At 40.8% G+C, this 22379-nt stretch overlaps 1 protein-coding gene across 9 annotated transcripts in view; it reads left to right on the forward strand.

The window, feature by feature from the left end:
• Nucleotides 1-22379, forward strand: part of LOC138056940 (fibronectin type III domain-containing protein-like) — a 58412-nt gene that overhangs the window by 16575 nt on the left and 19458 nt on the right. For 3 of the 9 annotated variants that reach the window (XM_068902919.1, XM_068902918.1, XM_068902921.1), the window contains exons 2-16: nucleotides 7792-7864; nucleotides 8773-9018; nucleotides 10076-10321; nucleotides 11138-11383; nucleotides 12266-12511; nucleotides 13320-13565; nucleotides 13806-14051; nucleotides 14453-14698; nucleotides 15505-15750; nucleotides 15992-16237; nucleotides 16639-16884; nucleotides 17691-17936; nucleotides 18177-18422; nucleotides 19878-20123; nucleotides 21588-21848. In XM_068902919.1, coding sequence (XP_068759020.1) covers nucleotides 7810-7864; nucleotides 8773-9018; nucleotides 10076-10321; nucleotides 11138-11383; nucleotides 12266-12511; nucleotides 13320-13565; nucleotides 13806-14051; nucleotides 14453-14698; nucleotides 15505-15750; nucleotides 15992-16237; nucleotides 16639-16884; nucleotides 17691-17936; nucleotides 18177-18422; nucleotides 19878-20123; nucleotides 21588-21848 — 3514 coding nt within the window. In that variant the 5' untranslated portion in view covers nucleotides 7792-7809. Of the gene's footprint in view, nucleotides 1-1842; nucleotides 1862-2210; nucleotides 2312-2941; nucleotides 2960-4168; nucleotides 4316-7791; nucleotides 7865-8772; nucleotides 9019-10075; nucleotides 10322-11137; nucleotides 11384-12265; nucleotides 12512-13319; nucleotides 13566-13805; nucleotides 14052-14452; nucleotides 14699-15504; nucleotides 15751-15991; nucleotides 16238-16638; nucleotides 16885-17690; nucleotides 17937-18176; nucleotides 18423-19877; nucleotides 20124-21587; nucleotides 21849-22379 lie in introns of those variants that run through there. The other 6 variants (XM_068902923.1, XM_068902920.1, XM_068902924.1 and 3 more) reach the window with 6 other exon arrangements.

Consider the following 22379-nt stretch of genomic DNA (forward strand, 5'->3'; position numbering starts at 1 on the left):
TTCAAAAATCGTCAGCAATAGGGCTTTATTTTTAGTACCAAATAATGCTTATAACTTGAATATCGAATAATCATGTGGTCAGTTTATTTGCGCAACGCATTTCGTTCAGACAATGATACTACTCTAAGCTCTAAATCTCCTTCACCGCAGCTTAACCTTCGTAGCACACAGCATTACGAAGACTCTTGGCAAACTCGATGAGTATAGAAGTTTAATATATAGATATTATGTAACCACACTCTTTGGTGTTAAGGGGTGCAGGGATGACGAAGTGGTGAGACCACTTGCCTCCCACTCGGCGTCATATGTAAGTTAAGTTTGTTGGCTCTCTACTCTGCACTGAGAGGTTTTTCTCCGGGTACTCCGGTTTTCCTATCTCCCCAAAAACCAACATTTGATTTGATTTGCGTTAATTTGTTGACTTCAGTTTACAGTCCCCAATAAGCGCTCCAGCGCTAGAACGACTAGACACTTAAATAAAGTTCCTTTCCTTTTTCCTTTGTAAAGCACTTTCTTTTTGCGTTTCTAAAAGAGTATTAAACCAGAAACACGCCATAAAGTCATGGTTTTTGTCTGAACCGATCAAAGATGACACGCCCAGAAATTGACAATTTTGTGTTTACAAATCCATCATGCACCAGAAAAACTTTTCCATTATTCAAGATTAGCAAATCTTTTCCGGCGTCTTCGACCTTCATTCTGGATGCTCGGAGGTTACTTGTTCGTGACCGGCTAGTTTTAATATTTCCAAACCTCTTTTTAAAGACTGCATAGTACTGTCTATCTTTCATGATTGTCTTAAACCACACCTTTCATGTTACTCCTGACTGGACAAAAGCTTGTCGTTTCCTTTAACCGAGGATTTCGCGACGGATTGAAGAAGAAGTTACGAAACATGCTTTGTAAACTAACGAGAATAACTATATTTAAAGCATTGTTCGGCAAAATCTCATAGCTTTCTACTATGAAGGGTGCAGTTTTTTCAATGAGGTCCCGGTGAAATTCGCATTCTACGTTCTCGGGGGGCTCAGGTCGATCAAAATTTACATCTAAATCTCTTTATTTAAATATTATTTAAGGCAATTATATTTTACTTATGAGGCCTAGGCCAAAGTCCAACGTAACCAAACGAACGAATTTCAAGTTACTTAATGAGATCGCTGTCTATCAGATTAACGTATTGCTAGATGGTCAAGCGAACACCTGCAAAGCCAACCGTGTGGATAGAACTCTTTCCGAATTTGAAACTTAACAGTATTTTTCTTTGGTATTTTCTATTATACTGCTAAAACCAATTTATCTGATACAGAACAATAGAGACACTGAATGATTTTGTTCACGCCACGTCGTTGAGAAAAGTTATCCTTTACTCTCGGTGATCGCGCAGAAGAAATACAGTGACTAAGCAAATTCACGCCAAATTTGATAAGCGTCACAGAGTGTCTAGAAATATCGTCCCAGGCAACTGACAAATGTCTTTTTAACTTAACTCTTATTTTAAGTAGACATAAAATGGAAAACAAAACCATACTTTCAGACTGTAGTTTGTTGTAATGGGTAATCGAGCATGTTGATGACGCTTCCAGCATTGCCCTGTTTCTTGACCTGCGATTAGACATTTGAGCTTCAAGGCAAATGTTTAGATCTCGTGTTGAGGAATTTAAAAACGGAATCGAGCAAAGAATTCTCGAATGACTTTAAAAGTAACAAGGGCACACACGAATAAAACATTTCTATGCCAAGACGAGGGAAATAACACAACGACCAGTTGGAAAAAGTATGAAGGATTAACACCGGAAAGAAAATTTTATTAACTTTGCCGTATTTCTCTATCTAAGTGCCTAGTGATGTCATTTATAAGGTAAGAGATTGTGAAAGTTTGCTTTTTTTCTGAAGTCACTGACAAACGAGGTATGACGTATCAGCCATTCTAAGTTAGTCTTCACTCTTTGTCTAAAGTCAGGGTAAAATCAAAGTCCTTTTTCCGAGAAAAAAATGGTTCAAAATTCCCTGGGAGAACTCCAGTGCATTAAGCTTAGGATTTTGTTTGTAGACATCGCGTGTGCAGACGTGCATCTCGTGAGAAATTGCATTTTAACTAAACTTGAAAATGAAAACATTCTTAACGTGTGCTGATGTCTTGGAAACTCATTAGTTTCTTTGAGAGGTGATTAGCGCCACAGGTAACACCAGACAAAGATTTGACCATCTCATCTTACCCTGGTAATCTCTGCGCTCATATTCCTTCAAAGACCTTACTCTCCTTGGGGCGAGAAGAGCCGGGTCGCCAGTTTTGAGCCACTAGGGAAAGGTATGAACGTTTCACAACAGTGGAACTGAATATTTTATGATAACCAATCCTTCTTTGTTGCTATTGGTTACAATGACCTTGTACTGTTACACCGTTGCGTAATTTTTAAAAGTCGGCTATCACACTTCGGTGTCCGCATTGCGGTGAATATTTTGCGACTATTCCAAGCACATTTTCATTGAACGTTTGGGAAACTTCGACTTTGGCCTTCAGTTCTTGCATGCCCTAAGCCTCTAAATTGTATCTTTCGGCAAAAATCATACAGGTGGAGTTTCCGTGCTTTGGGCGAGTTGCAGTGATAACGAGATATTCATATCCATCGATGACTATTTATCCTCACTGTCAATTGGAGGAGGGTTATTTTCAGTTGACTTCTATCTCTGGCGACTGCTGTTGTTTAAAAGGTGCATTTGTGTGAAGAAGCGGTGGTCAACGCGGAGTGGTTATGATGCTTCGAACGCTATTAGCTGGTAGATTTTCCCTTAGTGCGGGCTTCCAACTCTTTAAGGTCGCATGCTTCGAGCTTTAAATATAATCGTCTATAAAGATCGGCTCTTTTACTTACTTATTTATTTGTTTTTCCCCAACTCACGGATGGAAAGGATTGCATCTTTTTAAGTTACTCATGGGTTGCGTGGAAAAAAAAAGGTAGCTATCGTTTCCTTTCTTCTACGATCTCTCATTAGTTCAGAACCAACCAAGATTCAATAAGTTGACAGATAGTTGTTTAAAATGTAGAATTCTATTCAGTGCAGATGTCAGGGCGTCTCCAAGTCTCCAAGATTCGTTTTACCGGTCTTTTTTTCGCTGTCAATTGCTCTTGAAAACTGACTTTGTTTAGTTTGGGAACAAATTTGACTAGTTCTGTAAAACTCTTGCAACATACAAGCGATTTCTGTGGTATTCAACAATAGTTTTGCCAGTTTTAAGAAACCGGCTTGTCAGATTAAATTTGTAATTTTGCAGACCAAAGGGATGAAAAAGTCTTAAAAACTTGACGTAGTAGATTTTTCTGAAGATTTTCTGTCGACAGAGAAGAATCGGAAACACCACGTGCGCGCTAAGCTTGGGTTTTTTTTTTTTTTTTGGTCTCTCTTGTTTCAAGTCAAATTGTAAAGTACCCAATTATCAAGTGTTAGGAAAAGATACCCAGAGTTGTCTTTGGAGAGCTCGGTTCTAAATCTGACTTGTGCTATGTGGAACTCAAGCCGCCGTTCACCTCCGTTGACCGTTGTAACCTTTGTAAGGTCATGAAAATGTCTCGCCATTGACTCGCGTGACAGGGAAAGCAGACTGGACCGCATAGAGACACGGACTGCTTGGTCAATAAATAGGGCATTAACACTTGTTATGTAGTTTATCTTCTCAAGTTATTGCATTCAAACTTGCCAAGATATTTGTAATAGAAGTTCGATGATAACCCACAGCAAAACATATGTCAATCTTTTTCCCCTTAATTTAAGGCACTGGTTCGCGCGAATTTTATTTTCACAGAGCTTCTTTATGGAAGGAGAACCAACTGCTAGAAATAATTTGGTTTTTTTTCTGATTGTTGGTGGTTTATGTGCTCTGATGGCCCGAGATTAATTTACGACTGAAGTCTTCTTTATTGGCCTGGACTGTCGCATTTTGCGTTTGCTGGAGTCATCTTAAACACACACAACGTCCGGTTTCTTCCAACGGAAATCCCTAAGCTATGAATAGATCAGACTTCAACGAAAAAGACTTTATGTCTTTTGTATCTGGGCCAAAAACGACTTGCTTTCAGATCTTGAATTAATCCCTCCCTCGTCTAACTTCTCAATTTGTGGTTTCCTGTTTTGGTTTACCATTTCAGCGAGAAATTTCGGTTTCTTCCTTACCTGTCATTTCTTTTTTCATTACGTGGCAAAAAAACTCAACCGCAGAGGTGTGACAGTCGGGTTTCTTTTTGTACTGTTTTGTTCGGCGCGCTCTCATTGTCAACAAAGTAGCTTCAAAGAGCACAAGTCTTGGAAACGTCCTGTAAGTCAATTTTTTTCCTTAACTATTCTGCAATTACTCCGTTTTTTTCTTTCGAACAGGGAAAATTGAAGTGGTTGCTTGCCAGTGGCTGCTATTTATAAAATACCCTCGACTTTTCAGTTGAATAGAGAGGACTTTGTTCAAGTGGGTTTTAATTCAAGCAATCATGGTTTTATCCAATGCGTTTAATTTACGCAGGAGTACTTTCTATCACCGTGTAACGTTAAATAATACGATTTACGAGAGTGCTGTGCTCGCTTTTGTGGCACTTTCAGAAAAGGATGCCCCCGACTTCGACTCTAGGTTATTTAATTTCATTTTTCTTCGAGATTCTGTGATGCACGCTAAGATTATGTAAATTGATAGGGAAGTAGCAAAACTGATTTTCGGGAATCCGTATCCTTTCCTTTGTAGTGCAAATCGTCCATGGGCCACTCAGCTGGGCAATTTAATTTATTGTTTATATATTGTCATAACTCTTGCTCTTGGACGTCCGATAATTTTGGTATCGTAGCTACCAAGGTCAGCTGTTTTTCCCGTGTGTACTTCCACTTTCTGAAAATCATTTGGTAAAACTCTTTCAAGCATGCCGGGATAACAAACTTTACTGGATTACCTTTCTTTAATCCTCGTAGCATGATATCACAAGATCATAAGACACGTTGCTGATCCGTGACAATTTCTAATGGAACATTGGCTCTTCGCGATAAAAGCTATAAATTCCCGGTCAACCAACTCGAATTGCAGCTGTTTCAAAGCCGTCCATTATGGAGTATAATTAACGTGCCAGTTGCGAGTTATAGCCGAATGTTTGTGTTTATGGAGTAAACAGCTTTTTTGACGAAATGAGAAGAAAGTACCCCAAAATAACCACATCCTGTCTATTTTAAAGGAAACACACCCAGACAAGACTGGAGGGTCTTTAGACAAATCCGAGACATGAATTTCAAATAATATAATAAGCTTACTAATGCACGCATTTTGATTGGTTCTCACGTATGATCTGTTAGAGGCCTGGACAGACGCATAGCTGACGTCGTCGACAAAAACTTTTAATTCTTTATTGTGTAGAACAAATAGATTCCATATTGTAATCACTTCCAACTATTCCAACCTTTTTAACATTGACAATGGTGTGGCCGTCCCTCAAGAACGAAACCGATATAAGTCACCTTTTAAATTAGGAGAGAAAATGAAAATTTATCCGAAAGCGCTGACGTTCTCTCTAAAACCTCAAATTTGGTCATTTCACGTTGTTGTTTTGCTGACGATGGCAAAGAAATAGACAAAAATGAAAAGATGCACGTTCAGTGCGTGCAAAGCTATTGCGTTTCCCACTAAATTTGCAAAATTTTGACGTTCTCGTTACCGTCGCCGTTGTCGTTGCTAAAGCTCCCTTAAGGCCTGGCCAAAACGCTCGCAACATTTCAACGCATCATCTTGCAATGTTGTTGGGCACAACATGTTGCGTACGTTTGGCCACCCTGTTGCGATATGTTTCGTGCGTTTGGCCAGTCCATTCAACACATGTCGTAACATCGTGCAACAATGTTGCAAGATGTTGCGTTGAAATGTTGCGAGCCTTTGCGATTTTTTGTCGCATGCGACAAACTTACGACAGTTACGGAAGGCCTTAAAGTCGTATACGATTGTCGTGTACGTCAGAAAAAATGTCATAGCATTTTTTAAACATGTTTCAAAACGCTGCGACTATCGTAAGTTAATATGTCGTGGGCCTGTTGTAAGCTTGTCGCATGCTCCAAAAATCATATTGTGTAAATCGGCCTTAATAGATCACAGATGACGTCAAAATGTGGTAAGAACAAAAAAGGGGCACACGAGGTGTCAATGATATTCTTACCTCGAGACAGCCTCTTTTTCTGCACGGCTGAGTGCTTCCGGTTTGCTTGTGCACGGTAAATGGTGACTAGTGAAGGTCTCTGATTAAATCGCCGGGTGTTCTAAAGAACTCAAAAATTCGAAATCCTCGAAAAGCGAAAGGCTTGAAGAATATCAAATTGGCGCCGGTTGCTGGAAGGCTTCTTAGCGCTAACCATTGGTTAAGAGGTATCAGAACGTATTGGTTTCCATGGTAATTAATGCTGGTTAGTGCTAACCAGGCTTCGAGCAACTTGGGCCATGCAGGCCTTTTGTGGCTAGTGATCACATGGCACGAAAAGACGCACTCGCACCGGGATTTAAACCAATGATTTCCAGTACATTTAATCCCGTAGTGATATAGTTAAGATAACAGAATGCGATGATTGACTATGTAAAAAGCCTTAATAAGATCTAAAAACAAAGTTACAGCAAGTCCTGAATTTTTCAGGCTTCTCTACGCAATATGTAAAAATTGCGTTCGTAACTGCGAAGATCATAGCTTCACTTGAGCAAATTCTTCACTGTCAAGAGTCTTGGTAATTTCTTCAATAAGAGCGACTAGACAGTCAGTTGTATCACTTCCAGGCCTAAAACCGTCTTGATTGGGGTTGATGAGATTATGGAAAGAGAAATGGAACGTTATTGATTATAAACACATTTTTGTAAAATGTTATTAAGGGCAGAGAGTACGGAGATAATTGGATGATAATTGTTGGCGAGTAACCGTGAACCTTGTTTGAAGAGGAGAATGATCTTTGCTATTTTCAGACTATCAGGAAACATGTTTAGAGTTATACATAGATTTGTTAAGCATTTTAGAGGTTTAACGATTTGTAAGGCTGCGATAGAAAGTAATAAAAAATGAATTTTAACTCTACCATAGGACTTTTTCCACACTAAATAAGGCATTCATAGCAGTGTAGAAAGTGATCGGGCCTTCAAGAGCATACAAAGCTGGAATTAATTTCCTTTTGACTCGGAAAACTAGCTGCTTGGCGACAAGCGGAAAAACAATTGAAAAATCAGAGTTCTAGGCGGGATTTGAACCTACGATGTCCGTAACTCTACCCACTGAGCTACTAGAACGAACTGGCTGAGCTAAAATAGGTCGCCGTTATCTTGGGCCTGAAATGGAGAATGTGTGCCACTGGTCTGCGGGCTCTGCAAAGTCATGCGCCTTAGTAGAAAATTTCAGATGCAACTATCAATGTTTTAGATGGCTTACTACAGTTTTGCGAAGTAAAAGATCAAGATTTTGAAATCTGTGAAGTTGCTTCTGAAGTGTTAGTCACTGCAATTGATATAAAATGTAATTTTACCTAACAAATAAATGCAAATCAGGGAAAAGTGCTAAATATAGTGACCGAGCTCCTGGAGGGACAACTGGAAACTAGACACTTCAAAGGCCTTTTTCTCCAAACCAGGCCGTACATACGATTAGCTGACGTAATAAAAGAAATATCGCAAGTGCTCTATGCAAAGGCAGGAAAATCGGAGTATGTTTGCTGCCCTCCCTACTAAACGTCTCCCCCTCCCCCCAACAACTTTATTGGTCCTTGCATGGTTAATCTATAATGTGTTCTTCTTCTCTGCAGAATTTGTGCTTTCACAGAATGCGCCGCGTTTTGATCGCAGTCTGGGCGCTGACCCTTACAGCTGTAGTCGCAGGTTCGTGATTTCTCGACTTTATGAGTTGTCCGTTCGATCAAAAACTATTCTGCTAGCGTTACCGAGTGCTAGTTTAGCGTCTTTGAGATCCCGGAGTCAAGACCCGTTCTGATCACTTTTTGAAATTGATCCTGGTAGTCCCTGGTTCAACTTCTCTGCTGCACTTGTAAATTGTCAACTGGTTTGCCTCTGGCCAGTTGGGACTCTTATCAATTGTTATTCTGTTCAGTTGTTTCAATGATTGTGTTTCATTGCTCTTGAAAAGGTCCTATTGGGAGTGGTCAATTAATTATCTGTGTATGTGTGTGTGAAGTCGCTTTTCTGTGCTACAGTTTGTATGGTGATACAGGGATTGCCACTTGTTCAAGCTGTTGTAAATTGACTTGTACAATGCATAAAGGTTTTACGAAAAAGTAGTAGCATCTAAACATTCATTCAACCTTTTGGTTTTCGAAAAGCTCTGCTGTTGGTGAAGATTAGAGTCTGTTCAATAATAATGATAATTTTTATTTGCTCGTGTAGACGACTCGTCACTTAAAATGTGGCAAATTCCTGCCTCTTAGCCATTGGAGAACGACCAGGCAACCTTGCCTTGTTTCTGCTTTATGTCTGCTGCCCAAAGGCATTGCTGACCCACTTAACTGCGAATTGTCAACAATTATTATTTGTTGTGCTATCTACTCGATCAAATGTATGTACCATGTAGTTAATTCTCACATAAAAATTGCTCGTGTAGACGCGGCTTTATCTGTATAATGAAGTTATTGCAGAATTAATTTAGGTTCCTTCTTCTATCTAGCAATCTGAATAGAATTATAATTATATTATAATTATATTATATTATAAAAATAATCTGGATTTGTTTTGTCGGTACTAAGCTCATTCGTCTTTCGATTGATTGTTTGCAGTTACACCAAGCCTTTACAGGATACCAGATAACAAGGTTGTTGTCGAAGGGGTCGCAGTAACATTCATCTGCAATGCAACAGGAAACCCAACGCCAAATATTACGTGGTTAAAAGACGACAGAACGATGGGAAGGGGAAAAAATCTGACTTTTGTGGCGAACAGGAATAGTTCTGGGGAATATTGGTGTATCGCAGACAGTGGATCAAATGCGACTGGCAATGTTAGCGCTAAACTTAACGTTCTCTGTGAGTATTCAAAGTATATCGTCACAGTTATTTTCCTGTTTCCCGGCTTTTGCTTCATTACTCGGTAATATCTCGAGTTACGGTCAACAAAAGGAATGAAATGAGCGGGCTTCTGGTATTCTACTCTATGAATGGCAACCTTCTGTCTAAAATCCGCCTGCGTGTGCAGACGTAATTTAACACCAGCGCCGAGATCCTTGTTCTGGACGAACAACTCAACGAACAAGCGGAAGTGCGTTTTAAATTTCCCTTTAACCTGATTGGCTATTACCAGTCTTGGCGAACAGTTGTGTTCCTTAACAGACCAATCATGGCGCATACTCAAATCCTGGTACGCTGCTGGGGGCCCAGAACAAGGATTTCTGCACACGGACCTAACCAGCGATTTGGCGGTTTCTAATGGGTGAAGCACCAATTTCGTTTCCAGAATAGAAAAGAGCCCAAAAAAAGCCCTGAAAACAAACTTTCGGAGGAATTCGTAAGATCTGTAACTCTCCCCAGTTGCAGTCGCTGTTTAAAACAAAGATGGCAGCATTAGTACGTAGGAAGAGGCGTACGATCTCGATCTTTGATCGGGTAAAAACGTCTACGTCTGATGAAAAGCTCGTCTTTGCCACTCGACGCTGTTCAACCTGTCTATAAAATATTGGCCACACAACTAAGGATCCACACTTTGGTTACAACTGACTAATTGTACACCCGATCGATTTCTTTAATTTTTCAGCAGGAAAATGTGCGGTGATCGTTTGTCCTGGAATAAAATTGCAAAAAACGGTGTTGAGAGCAGGCGAAAAGCTGAAAAACTGTTCATTTGCGTAGGCTTTCCCCAAGGTTACTTCAAATTTGCTTGTCCACGTCTTTATTTCGAGGATGACATCATAGAAATGTACGAAAATGCGAGATGCGCTAAGCAATGGCCTTTGTTTACTAAAACAGTTCTTTTACTCGTGGATGTCGTTGTTGCTGGACGTCCTTTCGTTCTTGGTCTCTAGTTTATATTACATCCTTGGTGAATCAATATTGAGTTCTTTTTTTCTCTCTTCGTTATTCGTTTCAGTTCCTCCAAGATTTACCATTGTGCCATCGGATCAGATGGTGGTGGAGAAAGATCAAGTCACCTTTGCCTGTTCTGCTACTGGTAACCCTGTGCCAAACATTACCTGGATTAAAGATGGAAAGACTGTGCAAGAAGGAGACGTGCTCAGCTTTGAAGCTACACGAAATCACTCAGGAATTTACCAGTGTTTGGCGGACAATGGAATAGAAAAGAGTATCGAGACCAATTTTTCGTTTCTTGTTCAGTGTAAGTATAGGATGAGAGAATCTCTTGCATCTTCACTGATATAAAAAAAACATAAGAATCTAAGGACGCATACCTGGTCTGCGGTCGTACGCTTTGTCGTGCTATCCCAACCTTCTTAGGAAGCAAGAGCCCTTGACGAGGATCGTACAACTTCCTTGTATTTGTGCCTTTTCACAGACCGAGTTATTTTTAGATTGATTTATAACAACAACAACTTTAATACCCTTTTTTTCTAAAAGAACAAATGATAATGAAGAAAATGAAATTATAATGCATCAATATAATGCATCAGAATTGAGAATTCGAACTCGTAGTCGTCCAATCTCGTCCCCGAGTCCGCTTTTCTTTTGGTCAGCACCAAGAACACGGACTCTGCTATTTCCAAGACAGGAAGTCCGCAGATCACGGACTTCCGGCTCCTCTACGCAGACTCAGAAATTTGAAACGACAGTGGTTGTAAACGATTACAAAAGTGGACCTTCACTACGACTGCGCATAAATTGGAAATGGCCAGAGTCCATGTTCTTGGTAATGACCAAAAGAAAAGCAGACTCTGGGGAGGTAATTGGTAGTCGTCGTCGTTGGTACAAACGTAAACATGATAATAATTATTGAAGTCTCACGCTTTCTAGCCTACTTATAACTCTCGAGCGCTTTTCAATTGAGTTATGCTTAAACCCTTTCATTTGCAAGATCTCAATGTTAATTCTTGAGAGGAACAAGTCTCGAGAAAAATGGGCTTGACACATCGATATCATGTAGTTAACCTATTAACAATAGGAATAGCAATTTATACACAAATTCACCATTTTCTAGTCGGCCCAGATCTGGTTGAAACACCATCGGATCAAACCGTCACTGAAGGAAACCAGATAACATTCCAATGCCGAGGTGTGGGGAACCCTGCACCAGAAATCAACTGGATCAAAGATGGTGAGCATATGGGTGAAGGAGAAACTTTGACTCTTGTTGCCTTAAAGAATGATTCTGGAGTGTATTGGTGCGTCGCAGAGAATGATTTCAGTGACACAGCCAACGCTAGTGCTTCCCTTGACGTCCAATGTAAGTATCACGTTTGTTTTTAGTAGAAGAAATGAGTTGGATGTATGTGAAAAACTAGAAATTTCCAGCCCTCCTTATATGCCGTTCGATCATCGAGATTGTACACCTCTTAGTTCTGCCCTCCAGTGACATGAATTGAAAGTATGTGGAAAACTTGAGTTTTCCAGTCTCCTTGTTGACTCTGTTCGATGGTCGACATTGTGCACCTCTGTGCTCTGCTGCCATCTTTGCATCTTGTGTTTAGCCATTAGCGACGCTCAGATTGGAGTCCGAGAACGACTACGAGTACAAGATTTGTGTACTGAGCACGCGCATCATAGGTTTAAACAACGAGAATTTTCGAAATACGCGAGCTCAGAATTGAGAACTCGAACTCGTAGTCGTCCAATCTCGTCCCCGAGTCCGCTTTTCTTTTGGTCAGCACCAAGAACACGGACTCTGCCATTTCCAAGACAGGAAGTCCGCAGATCATTGACTTCCGGCTCCTCTACGCAGACTCAGAAATTTGAAACGACAGTGGTTGTCAACGATTACAAAAGTGGACCTTCACTACGACTGCGCATAAATTGGAAATGGCCAGAGTCCATGTTCTTGGTAATGACCAAAAGAAAAGCTGACTCTGGGGAGGTAATTGGGAGTCGTCGTCGTTGGTACAAACGTAAACATGATAATAATTATTGAAGTCTCACGCTTTCTAGCCTACTTATAACTCTCGAGCGCTTTTCAATTGAGTTATGCTTAAACCATTTCATTTGCAAGATCTCAATGTTAATTCTTGAGAGGAACAAGTCTCGAGAAACATGGGCTTGACACATCGATATCATTTAGTTAACCTATTAACAATCGGAAGAGCAATTTATACACAAATTCACCATTTTCTAGTCGGCCCAGATCTGGTTGAAACACCATCGGATCAAACCGTCACTGAAGGAAACCAGATAACATTCCAATGCCGAGGTGTGGGGAACCCTGCACCAGAAATCAACTGGATCAAAGATGGCGAGCATATGGGTGAAGGAGAAACTTTGACTGTTGTTGCCCTAAGGAATGATTCTGGAGTGTATTGGTGCGTCGCAGAAAATGATTTGGGTGACACAGCCAACGCTAGTGCTTCCCTTGAGGTCCAATGTAAGTATCACGTTTGTTTTTAGTAGAAGAAATGAGTTGGATGTATGTGAAAAACTAGAGTTTTCCTTTTTTTATGCCGTTCGATCGTCGAGATTGTACATTTCTTAGTTCTGCCCTCCAGTGACATGAATTGAAAGTATGTGAAAAACTTGAGTTTTCCAGTCCCCTTGTTGAGTCTGTTCGATGGTCGACATTGTGCACCTCTGTGCTCTGCTGCCATCTTTGAATCTCGTGTTTAGCCATTAGCGACGCTCAGATTGGAGTCCGAGAACGACAACGAGTACACGATTTCTGTACTGAGCAGGCGCATCATAGGTTTAAACAACCAGAATTTTCGAAATACGTGAGCTCAGAATCGAGATCTCGAACTCGTAGTCGTCCAATCTCGTCCCCAGAGTCCGCTTTTCTTTTGGTCAGCATCAAGAACACGGACTCTGCCATTTCCAAGACAGGAAGTCCGCCTATCACGGACTTTCGGGTCCTCTACGCAGGCTCAGAAATTTGAAACATCAGTGGTTGTCAACGATTACAAAAAATGGACCTTCACTACGACTGCGCATAAATTGAAAATGGCCAGAGTCCGTGTTGTTGGTGCTGACCCAAAGAAAAGCAGACTCTGGGATGGGGAGGAGATTGGTAGTCGTCGTCGTACTCCAACCTTAAGGTCCCTATTAAGTTTGTTTATGACAACAATTCTCTTACTTGTAAATGTCTTTGTTGCTAGAGGTCCTTTCCCTCTAGGTCCCTAATATTACAGCCGTGGTCAATTGATACTTATCCTTGTTTCTCTTCTCGTTTTTCCTATCAGTTGCTCCTAGTTTTACCATTGTGCCATCTGATCAGACGGTGATGGAGGAAGATCAAGTCATGTTTAACTGCTCTGCTACTGGTAACCCTGTGCCGAATATCACTTGGATTAAAGATGGGAAAACTGTGGGTGAAGGAGACGTGTTTAGTTTTGAAGCTACACGTGGCCACTCAGGAATTTATCGGTGTTTGGCGGACAATGGAATAGAAAAGAATATCGAGATTAGCTTTTTGCTTAATGTTCAGTGTAAGTATAGGATTAAAGATTCTCTTGCATCGTTACTTACGTAAAAACCTGAAGAATCTCAAAACCAAATACTTGCCCTCGAATCGAACGCTTTGTCGTGTTATTGCACCCATCCTCACGGCTTACATCTCTTAACAATGAGGTCAATATTTCTAATTCTACGTATACTTAACTACGGATGTTGGTTTTTTCAAGAAGCTGTTCTTGCATTCGACCAGGAAAATTTTAATTTGATTACAGATTTACCAACTTTGGACTCGAAGCCTTCTAACCAAACAGTTATGGAGGGAGCCAAGGCAACATTGCATTGTAACGCCACTGGGAACCCAGCTCCAAGCGTAAGATGGATTAAGGATGGGAAGACTGTGGGTAACGAAGATTTACTTTCCTTTGTGACCAAAAGGAACGATTCTGGAAAATACTGGTGTCTAGCTGAGAATGGTTTGAGCTCAACTGTCACAGCGATGGCCTACCTTGATGTACAATGTAAGTTGTTTACTAATTCCTCAATTTGTTATTATTCTCATTTATCTTACTATCCTCAAAAGAGACGACAACTCTTCTGCACTTATTTAGTTCCAAGACAGCAATTGATCCTATGCAGCTTAATTTTGCTAATTAGGTTAGACTATTAAAAAGAGTTGTTACAAATTAACGTAAACATGATAATTATTATTGAAGTCTCAAGCTTCCTAGCCTACTTTAATATAACTCTCGAGCACTTTTTAATTGAGTTATGCTTAAACCCTTTCATTTCCAAGATCTGAATTTTAATTCTTGAGAGGAACAAGTCTCAAGAAAAATGTATTTCACCCATCGATATCATTTAGTTAACTTGTTAAGAATCGGAATGGCAATCACTCATACACAAATTCACCATTTTCTAGTCGGCCCAGAGCTGGTTGAAACACCATCTGATCAAACCATCACCGAAGGAAACCAGATAACATTCCAATGCCAAGGTGTGGGGAACCCTGCTCCAGAAATCAACTGGATCAAAGATGGCGAGCATATGGGTGAAGGGGAAACTTTAACTGTTGATGGCCTAAGGAATGATTCTGGAGAATATTGGTGCGTCGCAGGGAATGGTTTGGGTGACACAGCCAACGCTAGTGCTTCCCTTGACGTCCAATGTAAGTATCACGTTTGTTTTTAGTAGAAGAAATGAATTGGATGTATGTCAAAAACTAGAGTTTTCCAGCCCTCTTTTCATGCCGTTCGATCGTCCAGATTGTACATCTCTTAGTTCTGCCCTCCAGTGACATGAATTGAAAGTATGCAAAAAACTTGAGTTTTCCAGTCCCCTTGTTGACTCTGTTCGATGGTCGACATTGTGCACCTCTGTGCTCTGCTGCCATCTTTGCATCTTGTGTTTAGCCATTAGCGACGCTCAGATTGGAGTCCGAGAAGGACTACGAGTACGAGATTTCTGTACTGAGCACGCGCATCATAGGTTTAAACAAGAGAATTTTCGAAATACGCGAGCTCAGAATTGAGATGTCGAACTCGTAGTCGTCCAATCTCGTCGCCAGAGTCCGCTTTTCTTTTAGTCAGCACCAAGAACATGAACTCTGCCATTTCCAAGACAGGAAGTCCGCAGATCACGGGCTTTCGGGTCCTCTACGCAGGCGCAGAAATTTGAAACAACAGTGGTTGTCGACGATTACAAAAGTGTACCTTCACTACGACTGCGCATAAATTGGAAATGGCCAAAGTCCGTGTTGTTGGTGCTGACCCAAAGAAAAGCAGACTCTGGGGAGGAGATTGGTAGTCGTCGTCGTACTCCAACCTGAAGGTCGCTATTAAGTTTGTTTATGACAACAATTCTCTTACTTGTAAATGTCTTTGTTGCTAGAGGTCCTTTCCCTCTAGGTCCCTAATATTACAGCCGTGGTCAATTGATACTTATCCTTGTTTCTCTTCTCGTTTTTCCTATCAGTTGCTCCTAGTTTTACCATTGTGCCATCTGATCAGACGGTGATGGAGGAAGATCAAGTCATGTTTAACTGCTCTGCTACTGGTAACCCTGTGCCGAATATCACTTGGATTAAAGATTGGAAAACTGTGGGTGAAGGGGACGTGTTCAGTTTTGAAGCTACACGAGGCCACTCAGGAAAATATCGGTGTTTGGCGGACAATGGAATAGAAAAGAATATCGAGACTAGCTTTTTGTTTAATGTTCAGTGTAAGTATAGGATTAAAGGTTCTCCTGCATCGTTACTTACGTAAAAAAACTGAAGAATTTCAAAACCAAATACGTGCTCTCGAATCAAACGCTTTGTCGTGCTATTCCACCCATCCTCACGGCTTACATCTCTTAAAAATGAGGTTAATATTTCTAATTCTACGTATACTTAACTACGGATGTTGGTTTTTTCAAGAAGCTGTTCTTGCATTCGACCAGGAAAATTTTAATTTGATTACAGATTTACCAACTTTGGACTCGAAGCCTTCTAACCAAACAGTTATGGAGGGAGACAAGGCAACATTGCATTGTAACGCCACTGGGAACCCAGCTCCAAGCGTAAGATGGATTAAGAATGGGAAGACTGTGGGTAACGAAGATTTACTTTCCTTTGTGACCAAAAGGAACGATTCTGGAAAATACTGGTGTCTAGCTGAGAATGGTTTGAGCTCATTTGTCACAGCGATGGCCTACCTTGATGTACAATGTAAGTTGTTTACTAATTCCTCAATTTGTTATTATTTTCATTTAGCTTACTATCCTCAGAAGAGACGAAAACTCTTCTCCACTTTTTTATTTCCAAGACAGCAATTAATCCTATGAAGCTTAATTTTGCTGATTAGGTTAGACTATAAAAAAGAGTTGTTACAAATTAACGTAAAGATGATAATTATTATTGAAGTCTCAAGCTTCCTAGCCTACTTTAATATAACTCTCGAGCACTTTTTAATTGAGTTATGCTTAAACCCTTTCATTTGCAAGATCTGAATTTTAATTCTTGAGAGGAACAAGTCTCAAGAAAAATGTATTTCACCCATCGATATCATTTAGTTAACTTGTTAAGAATCGGAATGGCAATCACTCATACACAAATTCACCATTTTCTAGTCGGCCCAGAGCTGGTTGAAACACCATCTCATCAAACCATCACTGAAGGAAACCAGATAACATTCCAATGCCAAGGTGTGGGGAACCCTGCTCCAGAAATCAACTGGATCAAAGATGGCGAGCGTATGGGTGAAGGAGAAACTTTAACTGTTGATGGCCTAAGGAATGATTCTGGAGAATATTGGTGCGTCGCAGGGAATGGTTTGGGTGACACAGCCAACGCTAGTGCTTCCCTTGACGTCCAATGTAAGTATCACGTTTGTTTTTAGTAGAAGAAATGAATTGGATGTATGTGAAAAACTAGAGTTTTCCAGCCCCCCTTTGATGCCGTTCGATCGTCCAGATTGTACATCTCTTAGTTCTGCCCTCAAGAGACATGAATTGAAAGTATGTAAAAAACTTGAGTTTTCCAGTCCCCTTGTTGACTCTGTTCGATGGTCGACATTGTGCACCTCTGTGCTCTGCTGCCATCTTTGCATCTTGTGTTTAGCCATTAGCGACGCTCAGATTGGAGTCCGAGAACGACTACGAGTACAAGATTTCTGTACTGAGCACGCGCATCAAAGGTTTAAACAAGAGAATTTTCAAAACACGCGAGCTCAGAATTGAGATGTCGAACTCGTAGTCGTCCAATCTCGTCGCCAGAGTCCGCTTTTTTTTTAGTCAGCACCAAGAACATGAACTCTGCCATTTCCAAGACAGGAAGTCCGCAGATCATGGACTTTCGGGTCCTCTACGCAGGCTCAGAAATTTGAAACAACACTGGTTCTCAACGATTACAAAAGTGAACCTTCACTACGACTGCGCATAAATTGCAAATGGCCAGACTCCGTGTTTTTGGTGCTGACCAAAAGAAAAGCAGACTCTGTGGAGGAAATTGGTAGTCGTCGTCGTACTCCAACCTGAAGGTGGCTATTAATTTTGTTTATAACAACAATTCTCTTACTTGTAATGTCTTTGTTGCTAGAGGTCCTTTCCCTCTAGGTCCCTAATATTACAGCCGTGGTCAATTGATACTTACTCCTTGTTTGTCTTCTCGTTTTTCCTTTCAGTTGCTCCTAGTTTTACCATTGTGCCATCTGATCAGACGGTGATGGAGGAAGATCAAGTCATGTTTAACTGCTCTGCTACTGGTAACCCTGTGCCGAATATCAGTTGGATTAAAGATGGGAAAACTGTGGGTGAAGGGGACGTGTTCAGTTTTGAAGCTACACGAGGCCACTCTGGAAATTATCGGTGTTTGGCGGACAATGGAATAGAAGAGAATATCGAGATTAGCTTTTCGTTTAATGTTCAGTGTAAGTATAGGATTAAAGATTCTCTTGCATCGTTACTTACGTAAAAACCTGAAGAATCTCAAAACCAAATACTTGCCCTCGAATCGAACGCTTTGTCGTGTTATTGCACCCATCCTCACGGCTTACATCTCTTAACAATGAGGTTAATATTTCTAATTCTACTTATACTTAAGTACGGATGTTGGTTTTCTCAAGAAGCTGTTCTTGCATTCGACCAGGAAAATTTTAATTTGATTACAGATTTACCAACTTTGGACTCGGAGCCTTCTAACCAAACAGTTATGGAGGGAGCCAAGGCAACATTGCATTGTAACGCCACTGGGAACCCAGCTCCAAGCGTAAGATGGATTAAGGATGGGAAGACTGTGGGTAACGAAGATTTACTTTCCATTGTGACCGAAAGGAACGATTCTGGAAAATACTGGTGTCTAGCTGAGAATGGTTTGAGCTCAACTGTCACAGCGATGGCCTACCTTGATGTGCAGTGTAAGTTGATTACTAGTTGGCCAATTTGTCACCATTGGGCTGGTACGCTGAAAAAAAGACGACACTTGATTCTTAAACTGAGTTATTTCCAGAAATGCTGTTGATCCTATGCAACTTAATTTTGATATGAGGTCATATTAGGTTAGATTCTTACGAGATCACTTTTTTTAAGTTTCAAGCTTAGCTACATGTAAATTGTGAGGGTTTTGCAATTTAGTTTACCTAATCTTGGCTCGTGCCACTGACCCAAACAATGAGCTTGCGATTAGGACAGGGAAAGTCACTTCAAGGAACTTGTCTCGAAAAAAATTGGTTTTACCCAACACTTAGTTAACTTGTTAATTACTTAGTTGGTGCGTCGCATGGAATGGTTTTAGTGACACTGCCAACGCTAGTGCTTACCTTGATGTCCAATGTAAGTATCACGTTTGATTTTAGTAAGAAACCTGATTTGGGAGAATGTGAAAAACTAAAGTTTTCTAGTTTTTTTGTTTTTACCCTATTCGATCGTCGACACTTTTGCGCTCTGCCGCCATTTTTGTTTGCGATATCACGCCCGATCTGGGAAGAGCGGAATCTTCTCCAAATGGGTAGGAAGTGTTTTTTGTTTCGTTCGTTGTCTTGCACGGGAGAGGGGAGCGGGAGCCACTTGAAAGATTTGTCCCGCTCGTTAGATCGCGTGCGCAGTTAAAACTAAAATGTCAGCGCTTGGTAATCCTGTGCCAAAGATTTCTTGGAGGAAAGATTTAACTACAATCCGTTTAGGAGACGTGCTGAGCTTTGAAGCTAGACGAGATGATTCGGGGATTTATCGGTGTTTGGCGTACAATGGAATAGAAAAGAGTATCGAGACTAGCTTTTCGTTTAATGTTCAGTGTATGTATAGGATGAAAGATTTTCTTTCATCTTTTCTGACGTTAAAAAAAAAAGAATCTCAAAACTAGATACTTCCCTTCGAATCTACACCTTCTCGTGCAATCCAAACCATCCTCGTCGCTTACATCTCTAACCTAATCTTAGCTAGTACAACTAATCCTGACAGGTAAATGATCTGGCGCTAAATGCCGGAAAATGTACGTGTAAGGATCAAGTCTTGAAAAGTTAAAAACGAGTGAGACCAATCAATTGGTAACCTTATTGTAAATTGTTAAGTGTCTTTGTTTACTTATGAGAGACAGTAATAATGTCGCAGTGTAAGTGGCCCGCCTAGAATAGCAATGCTAACTGTGGGCCCGGCACTATGGTCTTGTTTGAATAATTATGATTTGTTTGTAAATAAAGTTAAAGTTAAAGTTATTGACAACAGGGATGCAATCACTTTTGAACAAATGAACCCAAAGCTGGTTGAAACACCAAGTAATCAACCCATCATCAAGAAATGAAAAAGAAGAGTTATATGCACTGATCCACATTGTGTTAATTGCTGTCTCCATTTTTTTTGCCTTAAAACGCTAGATCCTTCAAGTTTCACCTCGAAGCCAATCGACAAAACAGTTAAAGAAGGCGTTGACATTAATTTCCACTGCGCAGTGAATGGAAAACCAACTCCAAATGTAACGTGGATCAAAGATGGGAAAATTATTGGTTCAGGGGATATGCTGACGATCACAGCTTACAAAAATCAATCTGGAAAGTACTGGTGTTCCGCGTACAATGGCTTAGGAGAGAGAGTTAATGCCAGCGCTAACCTAAATGTACAATGTGAGTTTGTTGTGTTTATTGTAAGTAATCGTGCAGTTATCCACTGTGTGGTTACAATGTCATTCTTCTATGCTATGTATCTTTGCTAAACGAGGATTTTTGGCGATGACGAAGATGACTGTGACGCTGCTTGTGACGATAATGATAACGATGATTATGGTGAAGATTACCGTTTTATATGGGCTTAGGTCTCAATTGGGACGAAAGTTCTGTTCCTCTCTCCTGCCACTTCATTTTTGTTGTTGTTGTTGTTGTGACTGTGTAATGTAGATTAGTTGTTTGTATTTGTTGAACTCAAGTGAAGCTATGATCCTCGCAGTTATGAAAACATTTTTTAGCAGTTGCGTAGAGAAACCTGAAAAAGTCAAGACTTTAACGGGGTTTGAACCCCGTGACCTTGCGATACCGGTGCGACGCTCTAAACAACTGAGCTATGAAGCCACTGACATTGGGCTGAGGTCATTTGTGGGTCCAAGTATACCCGTAATGAATGAAAGAACTATAGAAACTATAGAAAGACAATGGTTGCTAAGGAAGCTTTTTAGTCAAGAGCCCTACAAAAAGGTTGTATGGATGGTTCTTTGAAGTAACTTTTTCAATATAAATCTGACATCACTTCAATCAAAAGGCACATGCGCAACTAGTCCCAGTCCTCTGCCGTGCGTTTCAGGATACGTTTCTCAGAATGCACAACATGAACAAGACAGAATAATCGCGAAATATCAAGAGTTGTGTTTTGAGGTGACGTTTTCGTTCCCTTAGGCGCCGTGTTTGCCTTAACTCGCTAATCGTCTCTTTAAGATTAGAGTGTGAGCGCGACTTCAAGAACAACTCTTCGGTTCGGACGATGCGCATTGCGTTTGGATGCTGAAATTTTCTTTCAAGTGCGCATGCTCAGAACTCAGGACTCGTACTCGATCGGGACATTTTTGCCTAGGACTCCAATCTCCAGTCTGGAGGTCGCTATTGACTAACAGAAACTGCAATTCGTTATCCAATTGTTCAATATTAGGGACCTTCAGATCGGAAGACGAAGACGACTACGAGTACGAAATTTCCATTCTGCGCATGCGCACTTCAAAAGATGTTGGCCTCCAAACCTTATACGCATGCTCAGTACGGAAAATTCCTACTCGTAGTCGTTCTCGCTAAGGACCTTTAGATCGGAGGACGAGTACGACTCCGAGTACGAGTTTTCCGTTCTGAGCACGTGCACTTCCAAAAATGTCGACCTCCAAACCTTATGCGCATGTTCAGTACTGAAACTTTGTACTCGTAGTCGTTCTCGTTAGGGACCTTTAGATCGAAGGACGAGTACGACTCCGAGTACGAGTTTTCCGTTCTGCACGCTCACTTCCAAAAATGTCGGCATGCAAACTTTATGCGCATGCTCAGTACGGAAAACTCGTACTCGTTGTCGTCCTCGTTCTCCGATCTAAAGGTCCCTAATAATTTTCTTTTCAGTTAAACCTAAACAGACAAATCTGTCAGTCAATGTGGATGTCCTCAAGCCTGTGCCATTTGGCGCCTCAATCGAGTTCTCATGCACCACACATTCACATCCACATGCTCAGGAATTCAAATTCTACCGTGATGAGAAGCTGTTGGGTAGCAAGAGTACAGGTATCTACAATCTGCGGCTGGAAAAGAGCGGCTTGTATTCTTGTGTGCCCTTCAACAGTGCAGGAGAAGGAAAAAGAGCTACTTTGAGGATTAACGTTAACGGTAAGATTGACATTATTATTTGAGGATTAGATTGAAGCGGCCACATCTGAATCTAAGGGTGCGTTCGATTGATCGTATTCCGGAATACGAACCATGGAATATAAGTTTAAAATCCTTCGTTTTTACGGAGATTCACATTAAAATTATCAAACATCTGCTAAAACGCTATTTTAAACATATTTTTATTATCCTTGCTGCTTCGAAACGCTCCAAACATACCGTCTTCATCATCACTCCACGTATTCTTATTCCGGAATAGGGTCAATCGAACGCGCCCTAAGATAGAGAAATGAGGTTATCAACTGCGTTGATATGGTAAGTTGATCACCGTAAAGAAATTCGAATTCTGTCGTTCCGAGTCGTTAGCTCTTCGTGTAAGCGAATGGCGAAGGGGTAACGCTTGGCTAACGTTAGGCCTTTCGTCGGACGTAGGGCTAACGTTGGAAACGTCAGCTTTCAAATTTCTTTACGTTAGTTCAATTTTCCATATCAACACAGTTGATGAACCCATTTCTATGTTCAGTAGTTGTT

This window comes from Montipora capricornis, chromosome 7 (assembly GCF_036669925.1).
Source record: "Montipora capricornis isolate CH-2021 chromosome 7, ASM3666992v2, whole genome shotgun sequence".
In the NCBI taxonomy this organism is placed as follows: domain Eukaryota; kingdom Metazoa; phylum Cnidaria; class Anthozoa; order Scleractinia; family Acroporidae; genus Montipora; species Montipora capricornis.